Source organism: Crotalus tigris, unplaced genomic scaffold (assembly GCF_016545835.1).
Source record: "Crotalus tigris isolate CLP2741 ecotype Arizona unplaced genomic scaffold, ASM1654583v1 scf7180000018525.42219311030:4301911, whole genome shotgun sequence".
Classification (NCBI taxonomy): Eukaryota; Metazoa; Chordata; class Lepidosauria; order Squamata; family Viperidae; genus Crotalus; species Crotalus tigris.
In genome coordinates, this window is record NW_024097057.1 from 1811251 (window position 1) to 1823418 (window position 12168).

Genomic DNA, 12168 nt, shown 5'->3' on the forward strand with positions numbered 1-12168 from the left:
GGGATGTTCTAGATGGAGCATTAAATTCTATATTTAATTTCATATCAATATTGTGCAATTTTGTCATTCTACTACAACATCTATGCTGTAACTCCCGAGATCTAAATAACCTTTTTTTTATTCTGAAAAATTCAGTGAATAATTCAGTCACCTACATACCTCGTACAAAAGCCATAGCCAACTTCCTGCATGAAGTCTGCAAGAGAACTCTCCATCATGGTTTTTGCTATCCCTCCAGAGTCGGGCAGGATCCTATCCATTAGAATGTCCCGTTTTTCAGGGTATAAGAGTGGTGCAAGCACCACAGGGCAACGTTCCTGGGGGAAATCTAGGGATGCAAAGAAGTTTAGCATTCACAATGGGTGCATACATAAAAAAAAGACTTCCATTATCACTTCTGTTTTCAATTCTAAATCATGCTATTAAGCAATTAATTGTTGACGGTCCAAAACTGGGTATTCCAGTTCTTCATTGCATGTGTTAGGACTGGGATTTACTCATGTCACTTTTCATTGCATTTTTTAATTTCATGTAATATTGAATTGTTAGTTTCATTTCAAAAATGGCACCTCTTAATGATCCTGGTATTCCAGGTATCTCTACGCTTGCTAAAACAGTTCTCCTCCACTTGGTGCCTCACAGTCTATAGACAATGGAAACACAGTGCAGTGCCCCCACTGAACTGACCCTGGGAAAAGGAAAACTACCACAGCATTGTGTCTCCCATTCCTAATCCGCACATCCAGTCCAGAAGAATACTGAGGTGAGATAGAGGATGACCTGAAGGACTGAGAGAAGATCCACTGCTAAGGAAGTGATCAGATAAAAAGGGTTTCATCCCAGGACAGTGATTTATGCAGACAACTTGGAGCCCCCCCCCCCTTACAACCCTCCCAATTCATAGGAAGATTAAAAAAAAGGAAGGAAAGCATATTCAGGTGTGCACGGTTCTGTTATCATAAAATAGCTTTAGACCCACATGCTATTTCTTTCTTGATCTCGTCTACCTTGTAGGGTTGACAATAATGTGATGTATCAGAAGCCTCGGAGAGATCAAGATAGACGAAAACGGATGCCTAGGCGAGGTCATCAACAAGTGCAATCATGCCATCTCGGGGATACAAGAACTCCACATAATTTACTTCCTGCAAAGCTCTTTAGAAGTGGGCTTCAAAGAGACACATAACTTACCTCTGCGCAATGTTTTGAGGAAAGCGTCAATTTGTTCCTGTCCAACCCCAAAGGCTCCCTTCTGCCCAAAAAGAAGATGGGAAAGAAGGAGGTGCAAGACTTCTATTGCAATATCTTGAAAGCCACCTTCTTGATTGCCACTGACGTCTGCGTCAATATATGAGCGCAGAAGATCAGGAAGTTTCTGTTTAATAAACTGAGCAGCTTGGAAAGAAAAAAAAAGACAAATAGACAGCAATTAACAAAATTGCTTTAGGAATAAGGACAATTTTTTTGTGTGATTTAAAAAGGAACACATGCACATTGTTCAGGTTATTTCACAAAAGAGCTCCATATCACAGAATCATTCAGCGTGACCCTGCCTACAAACACAACATCGCCTGAAGTTCAGAATTTTTTTTAGACAATGGAATTTTTTGGTCAATGGCTTTGGGGCTATCTCTAAACTGCCACTAGTGCTCAGAGATCTGGCCATTGCAGCGTCTCATGCCGGTCACATGTTGCCATTTGCAACCTTCTTTGCTGGCTTCTGACAAGCAAAATCAATGGGAAGCTAGCAAGAGGCCACAAGTGGCAATCATGTTAAGTCCTTGCTCAATGACCCACCGTAATTTGCTTAACGACGGCAACTGGCAATTACCGTTACTAATCATCACATAACGGCGTGCTTTATGACCATATCACTTAGCAATGGCAATTCCAGTTCCAATTACCCTTGTTAGCTGAGGACAGTACAGACATTATTATATCATTACAGAAACTTCTACTAGAGATAAAACAGGATCACATGGATAGGAATAGTGAGCTAGTAAGTGCTTTCCAATTAATCTCATATCTCAGCATGTCTTGGGGAAAGAGACATTTTTTTGTGCAAATCAGCATCTGAGCTACTGATATCAGTACAGATTTCTAACATTCCACACTTCACTTCCTACTGATACAAGAATAAAATGACATTGACATATATCCTATGGTTGTATATACATAACATGTTAGGGTTAGATTTAATTATTTTTGTGGTTTAGTATGTTCGTTGTATTATATGAACTATGAAAATGGCTAACTACAATAATGGCTAAGTATGTTGTGCAAATAAAACTACTATGTAAAAAAATTCAGGAAGAAGCTTCCTACCCAGTTATCATTTATCTTACCGAAAACTTGTAGATCAGGATTGAAAGAGTTCAACAAAGCAAGACCAAAAATAACCTATTAATAAATAAAGAGAAGTTAAACGTTAATGTATTACAATTCAGTACCACCAAACCTGGGTATGCTTACTCTTAAGAAGACAGGGTGAATATTATACCACTATTAAAATTCCTGAAAGATGATCACACAGGAGGAAATCATGGGCAATTTTGTATTAAATCGGAGTGCATACAGTAATGGGTATAATGTTGCAAAGAGAGATCCCAATTAAATTTTGGAAAAATCCTGAATCATAAGAACAGTGTGACAGTGGAAACAGAAAGGAAATGAACTCCCATTACTGCATGTCTTCTGCCTAGAATGTTTTAATTTGAATTCCTGCATTGAGCAAGAAGCTGGATCAGGAAGCTTCCCACTTCATGCTTCTAATAACAAACCGAGGTTGGCAACCACACAGATCAAAGAGAAAACCCAAGACTGAATACTGCTGCTCTATGCCCCATTTTTGCAGGCCCCTTCCCAATATGCCCAATAGATCTTGCCATCCATCCATCCAGCGGATCAGGATTTGGAGGACGATACTCCTGGCATTCTGAACTACAGTAATAACAAATATTACAGCCAGTCACGAAGTACGGGTAAAAGTGGAGGATCTGCTGGTGATTGTCTCCTACTTATTTCTCAAGGCTTAGAGAAGCATACTAACTGGGGCATTTCTATGATTCCATCAAGATACTGATGCTGCTCCCCACCCACCCAACAAAATGCTAAGTGCGTAAAAATAGGACAGAAAGCCCACCTCTTGAACTTTGCTTAATTTGATAACTTTGCTCAGTTGGATGAATAGATGGGGTGATGGCTTAAGACTCTGAAAGAAACAAGAAATCATTTTTAGCTTACAGTCTACCTATTAAATTGATACTGTACAAACAGTCCACTGTGGCATACCACTCTTAAGATGGGAGCATCTCCTGTACTCTGTATTAAAGTTGCTTCTCCTAGCTAAATTCTTATGTCTAACTGTTTGATTTTTATACTTTAACACATTGCTGCTTGAGCCTGATAGGATAAAAATATGTACAAACTAAGGTTTCAATATCTCACAATCTTCAACATGCTTGAAGGGCTAAAAATAATGTTTATAGTCATAAATTATGCAACACTGGCTGAATAGCGCAACAAATTATGACTTGTTTACACAAACCTTTTGATAATGCAATGGATTTTCAATAGCATAGGACAGTGTTGAAATGAAGTTTGGCTTTGTAATCAATGATGCACACTCCTGGATCAGAAACTGAGTCTAGAAAGAAAGGAGATGGTTATATAAAAGGTGTTTTCTTTGCCCCTGACAATATAATTATAAAAGATAATTCATATGGCTTCTACTTTGAACCATTTTGCTATGGAGTGTATAAGAAATACTTTTTATATTTGTTAAATTGATTTACTGCCAACCTGCCATAAGCTGCCTAGAGTTACTCTAGGCAGTTTGCAACAGTAAAAACAGAGAAAGGAAAAGAAGTGTAAAGATGACAGTAGCAGAGAAACAGAATAATACAATAAAATAAAACAATGAAGTAAAATAAAACAATAAAAAAGAAAACACTGAGAATACAGTGATATAAGAATAAAAGATGGGCGGGATGGGGAAGCAGGGAGCGACGGGGGAGGTGGAGTTTGCTACCAATCTAGTAGCCATCTCCAGTGTGGTCCTCCCTAGGGTCCCCAGGCCAATCGGCAGAGCCAGGTCTTCAGGCTCTTACGGAAGGAATATTGTGGAAGAGACTAGATAGCTAAAAGTTTGCTTGGTTATCTTTCTCAAAGATGACAACACGGATATTATTCATAGTTATTAGTGTATATGTATACTATAATATATTATCATGATTTGTACTTAAAGAGAATGGTAGCCAACATATGTGAATATGTATTTTATAAAAAAACAAAAAGAGGTAAAAAGTTGCCCTAAAACCAAAAGAACTATTAGATTAAAATATACTCTTAGAACAAGAGTTTGATTCAAAGCTATTAGTGAAAGAAGCTAAAGCTGTATCTTGAATTGTTACTTTAGACCAGATTTTCTTACAGTGTAAGAAAGTGTAAGAAAGAACCCTGAAGAACCCGGGGGGGGGTCCCCCAAAATCCTTTCAGGGGTCCACAAAATCAAAATTATTTGCCAGGTGTTAAAGATATTTGCAAAAATTTAAAACAATGTCACTTATTACTTTTGTTAAGAAAATAGGGTTTCATCATGAAAAATACTTTATTTATCCTAATTTCCAATGGGATTAACTGTTATTTTTACATAATTCAATAAATATCTACAATGCATCACTTTTAAATTAATATGCTCAATATCAGTAAACGTAAGGCTCTTCTGGGATCCTCTATACATTTTTAAAAGTGAGATGCAACCCCAAGAGCAAAACATTTAAATAACATTGCTTTAGACAGCTTTGATACATGTTGCAAACGCGTCTTCTCTGTTTCTAGTTTTCAGGAGCCTTTATGATTTTTTATTTGCTGAAACAGAGAATAAAGGAGTGAAGACACAGGCCTTTTTGGTAGGAACTCCATTTGGAAATCCTCTCAGGAAGAGTCTGCTGATTCTCCTCTAAATGGTTAGGTATGTGGATACATATAGGTAGTCCTGGGTCCATAAAAACCAAAGGGACCTAACTGGGACTGGAACTTCCCTCACAAAGTCAAGTGCTTATTAAACAAAACATCACAGGATTGCTGCCCAGCATATGGGCAGACCTGGCAACCCAGACTGCAGCCATTAGGCTAGGGCCAAGCCCATCTCCTGCCCAGTGCCTCATCCCCATCCCAAGGCTCTATCATTTTGCCAGGCTTGCTTCTGCTTTAACTGCCTCTCACCCATCCTCCCCCCCCCCCTCACTGGATGCCCCGCACCCCACTGCGGCTACCTAGCCCTGCCATCCCCAACTGACCTTCTCCATCTATTCCTCCTGCCGCTAATAAGTACTGTCTGGTCAAGATAGCTGCTGGCCCTTCACGAGGCTTTGGTAGCAGAGTGCAAGGTAGCCAAAAAGTATACGGGTAGGATAACGGGGGGGGGGGGGAATTGAAGTGCATGATGCCATTATAAATGTGCCTGAATTTTCATCATGTGACCATGAAGGTAGCTGTAACTTCCAGGACTGCTCCTAACTCCCATTGGTTCAGCATTGTTGTAATTTTTAATAGTTGCTGAACAAATAGTTGTTAAGCAAGGACTACCTGAATTACTGAGCTTGCTTACTGCCTAACCCTCAGTAACTCTGGGCAACTCATAGCAATTAAAAAAATTATAATAAATTATAACATAATACACAGTAGGTAGCAACCCATAAGCTTGCTTGCTTTGGCCCCTTACCAAAGACCTGGTTGAAGAGCTTCACAGAGTGGGGGGGGGGGAATCCAGATCTCGGGGGGGGGACCTCATTCCAGAGGGTAGGTGCTATTAGTCCTGAGCGGAGACATTGTTTAACAGAAGGAACCAAGAGCGCACCAACACTGCTGGATGAAGTTGGTCAGACTGATGTCATGGGAGAGGCGATCCCTCATGTAGCCAGGCCCTAGGCCCTGTAGGGCTTCACAGGGAATGACCAGCACCTTGAATTGAACTCAGACGCAAATGGCAACCAATGCAGCTCATGAAGCAGAAGTGTTATATGGCACACTAAGGAATGCCCATTATTGCCTGCGTCACTTGTTGAGGGGTCTACGTGGTGTTCAAGGGCAGCTCCATGTACTGAATAGTGCAGTAGTCAAGCTGCAAGACAAACATAAAGAGCAAAATAATGGAAAACTCTTCACTCCAACTTACCTGGTGGAAATCTTTACCGCTACTTTTACCATCGCCACTGAAATCCACATGAGAAAAGAGACAGCGTAGCAAATGCCTGTCTGCTTCAGGTCCGTGCCGGTTCACAATCTAAGATGCAGAAAATAATCCCCAAACAATTACCTTCTAGAGCCAAGCTGAAATGTATAGACATGGCCTCCAGACAAAATATAAGCTAAGATCAAAGTTTTAATTTGGCACCTAGATATCTGCAGGATCATTTCCCCCCCACCAGAAAAGGTCCCCCAATACATTTATCTTGGGGAAAATTGCCCACGGTGGTGCTTTCTTGAAGAGGGAGGGGGGCTGAGGAAATAAAGGCTCTTGCACTCTGCAACACTCTCCCCTGGAAGTTAGGACCGTTCCAGAAGTTAAGTTCTTTCAGAGGGCATTTGGAATTTATTTATTTGATACATTTATATGGCCAGCTGTCTCACTGATATGACTCTGCTGCTCAAACAGCTGAAAACAGGGGAAAAAACAATCCCTTTTAAAACAAGAGATAATTTAAACCAACTTTACAGGCAGGAACTCTCAGGAGCCTAGCCTTGATGGCAAAGCTACATTTCCAATGCCTTTCAAAAGGCCATGTCAGACCCTCAACCCTTCTATTCCTTTTTGCTTTCGGGTTCTGCCATTTTGCTGGGAGGGGGTAAGCTGTGAAGCCTGCTGTTGGGAGCGGGGAGGCTGGTCAGTGTTTCCTCCATTTTGTTCCTCTCCCTTTGATCCCTCAGGAATGTGCCTTGGACCATCTGTTTTATCTCCAATCCAATGGGAGGAGACCAGGAGGAAACGAATGTGCCTGGGATTGGCGCTTATCACAACTTCGTACCTGAGGATTGGATGAAATCAAACTAGACATTTGGCTGTTGGGATGGGGTTTTTGAAAGGAATGTTTTAATGTAACGTTTCACACAGGAAAATGTTAGATCTTGCTTTGCTCTTCTGCTATCACTGACTCTCAATAAAAGTTCCTTTTGCAACAATGCCTGTTTCAAGAATTCTGTTTTCTTGGGAGGACTACCTTTCTGAGGGAAGAATGTTCCAGAGGGTGGGTTCTGGGGCGGAAAAGCTCTCTTCCTGCCTCTCTTTGGGGGCAGGATCAGGGCATAACTTGCCTACCTTACCTTTAACAGGATGGGTAGACACCACTGGAGAGAGAGGGTCCCAGATGTAACACAACCCCAACACAAGGACTCTAACCACCTCACCTCCAAATTTCACCCAAAAGCATACTAACACTCAATGCAGTCCATGGACCACTGGTGCCACATGTGCAAGTGACTGACATTCATAACTGCTGCACAGTGCAAGCTTCCAACTACTTTTGAAGGGGAGCCCCGCGTAGAGCGCATTGCAATAATCTAAGTGGGAGATGACTAAGGGCTTCCCTATCCAGGAATGGATGCATAGCACAAAGCTATGCAAAGTCCCTCTTGATCATGGCTGCCAAAGCAAGAACCCCAAAACTAGGAGAACCTCCATGCATGCACAAGGCTATTGGGTGCCTGAGTAGTGCAACCCCGTTTAGAACAAGGGGTGGAACATTCCTAGAACCAGGGGGCTCCTAAAACTCAAAGCCATTCGGTCTTACTAGGGTTAAGCCAAACCCTGCTGTTTCTCATCCAGGCCCCAAGCCTCCAGGATAGCGTCAGGACTTCCATAGCATCACCTGAACAGCCTAGAATGGAGATGTCTATTTGGATATCATTGGACACTGTTTATTCCTCCCTTCGATCCCATGGATGATCACACTCTCATGTAGATGTTCAACAGGAAAGGAGAGAGAGTACCAAATCCTGTGGCACACCAAATGAGAGGCCACAAGCTGGACCATCCTTTCCTTATCATTGCTAACTGGAACTGGCTCAAAATAAAGGAGAACAGCACAACACTGTGCCACCAATCCCCTCCCCAAAGCCAGTCCAGAAGGATACCATGATTGAAAGCTGCTGAAAGGCCAAGAGCAAGACTACCCCTGTCCTGCTCTTGCCAGAGATCATCCAAGAATGCCATCTGTGCCATCTCAGTCTCATACCTGGGCCTGAATCCTGACTGAAAGGGATCCAGATAATCCACCTCTTCCATAATTCTTTGAAGCTGCTGTGCAAATCTCAAAGGTTGGAAACTCAACATAAAATGTCCAGTACTATTTTGTCCGTGATAGCCTCTTAGGGAAGGGGCCTCCTTAACAGACAATGGAACCATTTCTCAAACAGAATTTAACCACCACTACAATGCATCCGCATGTCACCTCCCAAGAGGCTTTAGCCAACTATTACAGAGCTGATATAACTAACAACCAGAACCCAGTCTACTTCCTCAGGTCCAAAGGATCAAACAGTCAGGAAAAAGAATCAATTTACTTTCAAAATGTGTGCAGCCCAATATAAAAATTGAATTGCCTGCCTCAAATCGTCTACTAGAATAGCTTTACATAACCAGTTGTTTTTAACCTGAAAAATAGCAAACATACAAAAATGTATAACTAAAAATTAACTGTATACTTACCTTAAATGCTAAATAGAGGAAAACATACTTTTTAGAGTAGCAATATAATCCAGAGAACATTTTCTTCATGCTATAGTCTAATCAAGAAATATCAAAGGTATTTGTTGTAGCAATGCAATCAAACATGGAAAATATCCCAAAAGACAGATTGGCCAAAAAATATGGAGTGGATCAAAACCTGTACTCTTACTCTCAGATAAAAAATGGAGCAAAGCAATTATTGGCACTGGCTGAACCGAAACACAGCCCTTTTGACACTTCTGACAATAAACAAAATTAAGCAGAGGAATTTTAATAAGTGGTAACGTGAACTTAGTCCAAGCCATCTAACACAATTTGGATACTAATCTGGAGACAGCAAACTGTCAGTTGATATCACCAGATGAAACACAGCTTTTAGCAAATGGATTACAATAAGACCCATGTTTGTTATTTGAAGAAATTCAAGTAGTATGAAAAGCACAGTGGTACAAAATAAGCTGAGAATGAGCTTATCTTCTTTCCATCACAATTCCAAAGTAGTGTGATGCTCCCCACTTACATGCTGTATTTCCTGCTGGCTGGCTCGGTAGTTTTTCTTAGTTAAATTGTCCACCAGGTAGCTGATTTGAGACAAGGCCAGCGAGAGCGAGTCAAGATTCATTGCTGGTTGGGGCGGAAGCAAGCGGCCGAGTCCGGCGCAAAATCACCATTATTCCCCTTTAGTCACCTCAGAGACAGGTTAATTTTTTTCCACTTAGCCTGTATCTCAAGTTATGTTGTGTCTTTAGTTCTTCTTTCCCAGTACTCCCATTACGTCCTGAAACATGGCACCTGAAAAATAAAGCAGATATTTTTACATTAAGCATTAATAAATACTATTTTCCATTTTATTCAGAAAAATACAGGTATAGAATAGGAGACACCTGGCTCAACAGCTGTAACTATGAGAAGGATTCAGGAGTCCTAGTGGACCACCACTTAAGTATGAGCCAGCAATATGTTGCAGCTGCCAAAATGATTGGCTAAGGCAGGAGTGTCAAACTGCTGGTCTACAAGCCAAATGCATCGTGACAAAACCGCGCCCACCCCATTGCTGGCAATGAGAAAAAAGTTGCTTTACGTCGCGACACGTCACGTGATGTCGCGAGTTTGACACCCCTGGGCTAAGGGAATAGGTGTGTTTAGCCTGATAAAGAGGAGGCTTAGGGAAAACAACATAGCAGTCTTCCAATTCTTGAAAGGCTGTCACAGGGAAGAGGGCATCAATTTATTCTCCACAGCATCTGAGCGCAGAACAAGAAGCAATGGATAGAAGCTTGTCAGGGGGAAATTCAACCTGGAAATAAGGAGGAATTTCTTGACTATAAGAATGACTAAGCAATGAAACAACTTAACTCCTGTGCATAGATATTCCATCACTGAAGGTTTTCGAGAAAAGATTGGATAGTCATTTTTCTGGGATGGTATAAGGATTCCTGCCTTGGGCAAGGGGTTGGACTAGAAGACCTTGAAGGTCCTTTCCAGCCCTATGATTCTATGTCAGCAATGCAGATACAGCCTACTCTATTTACTAAAAAATTACATTATGAGAAAGCCTCAAAAGACCACAACTATGATAGTTTTAGCTTTTAGTTATAGCTGATAATTTGTATTTTTACAGTATTTTAATTTCATGCATGTTTCTGTTTTGCTGTACTCTTTTTAACATTGTAAGCCACCAAGAGTCACCTCGTGGCAGGGTGGATAATAATCGATATTTTTTTAAAAAAAATCAGATTTAATTTTTATCAAATTTATTTTAATAAAATGCTTTTGGTGTAAAAATCTAAAGTTAGTATTTAAGATACATTAATAATTTAGTTTATTCAGCATGAAATGGAGCTTAGTTATGTAGCATGAGGCTGTATGTTCTGCAATATTTACATTTTTGGTAAACTCATTCAATGAATCCAAGCTCTGCAAGCTGAGATAACATGCAGTGCGTTGATGCATTCGCTCAATTTCACAGTGACCATGAGATAAATCATAGAACAAAGTTCAGGAATATTCCTTTATCCCATTGTTTTGCAAATCTATGTACACTACAAACTGTATGATTGTTTTGAAGAGGAATGCATCTGGACCAGGCTCCAAGTGTGAGGAGGAAGGGCAAGCTATAAAAATGAAAGTGAAACCTTCTAAGCACGGTGCTATCTTTCTGCACATAGCTTGAAGAGCTTTATTTCTCTCTTGAGGAGTAAAATGGCAGCAGGCTGTAAGAGAGACCCAATTTGGGAATATTTTAATGAAGTTCATCTACCTATGGGTACAGCAGATATGTGTGCGCAATGCAAGGCCGGGTGGCTCAAATGAAACATCATGAGAAATGCTGTGAGGAAAGAATCATGTTTGAAGAGGCAGGACCTTCAGGTTGGTAAACTGTTTTTATTTCATCATATTTTTTAGACTGCCATGAGGTATTGTTATGCTAAAGCAATATATATCTATATATCTGCATGGCACTGCATTTTTATACAGTTGCCAAAAAAAGAAATGAGTTGAAATGTGTAAATATTCCTTTTTAGGCTGTACTATGTGTGTGAATACAATGAGAAATTCACAGTAAGCATACATGGTTTAAATAATAAAATAACAGATTGACTTTTTTGTTTAGGTGAAACTACCATCAACATGAAAGATTCTGAAAACTATCCCCTTTCTAAATCTCCATCCTGTTGTTCTACACAGAAATGTCAAACTCTCGATCTGTTCTACAGTTTCAGAGTTATCTCTCCAGGATAGTGCATCAGTCACATCGTTTACACGTATCTGCAATATATCACCTAAAAGAAAGAAACCATCTGGAATCACCACCATGGATAGGTTTGTGATAAAAACCAGATTAGAAAAAAAATTAATTGATGAAAAAATTGCTCGGTTTGTTTAGCAACAAGCTCTTCTTTCCGTCTGCTTGAAAACCCATACTTAGTTAATATGATTCAGTCCACCAAGTAGATTAGATGTTGCAGGGAAACTTCTGGATAAAGTATATGATGAAGAAATTATACAATGTGCAACAAATCTAGAAGGTAAAATTGTTAACCTAAGTCTTGATGGGTGGAGTAATGTCCACAATGATCCTATTGTATATGCTTGTTTAACAACAAAAGAAGGGAATGTATTCCTTGCAGAAACAATTGATACTTCAGGAAATGCACACACACAGCAGTATACTTAGAAGAAGTAGCAGCAAAAGTTATCATAAGATGCGAAAAAAAACCCTCAAATGTCAAGTATAGTTTGGTCACACACAATACTGCAAATGTGTCCAAAATGAGAAGAAATTTAGAACAACATGAAGAAACTACCAAACTAATAACATATGGTTGTAGTGCTCATTTATGCACTTCCTAGCCAAAGATTTCTGTGTCCCATAAATAAAGAGTAATGTTGCTGAAATTGCTAAATACTTCTGTAACAATCATTTTGTAGCATCAGCT

At 40.1% G+C, this 12168-nt stretch overlaps 1 protein-coding gene across 8 annotated transcripts in view; it reads right to left on the bottom strand.

Annotated features, from left to right (window-relative positions):
- The window catches only part of CNOT1 (CCR4-NOT transcription complex subunit 1), a 67681-nt gene that overhangs the window by 50125 nt on the left and 5388 nt on the right, over positions 1 to 12168 (bottom strand). For 6 of the 8 annotated variants that reach the window (XM_039353550.1, XM_039353551.1, XM_039353555.1 and 3 more), the window contains 7 exons: positions 9249 to 9520; positions 6179 to 6286; positions 3548 to 3646; positions 3143 to 3211; positions 2346 to 2400; positions 1192 to 1395; positions 160 to 328 (listed from right to left, as the gene is read on the bottom strand). In XM_039353550.1, coding sequence (XP_039209484.1) covers positions 160 to 328; positions 1192 to 1395; positions 2346 to 2400; positions 3143 to 3211; positions 3548 to 3646; positions 6179 to 6286; positions 9249 to 9350 — 806 coding nt within the window. In that variant the 5' untranslated portion in view covers positions 9351 to 9520. Of the gene's footprint in view, positions 1 to 159; positions 329 to 1191; positions 1396 to 2345; positions 2401 to 3142; positions 3212 to 3547; positions 3647 to 6178; positions 6287 to 9248; positions 9521 to 12168 lie in introns of those variants that run through there. The other 2 variants (XM_039353546.1, XM_039353554.1) reach the window with 1 other exon arrangement.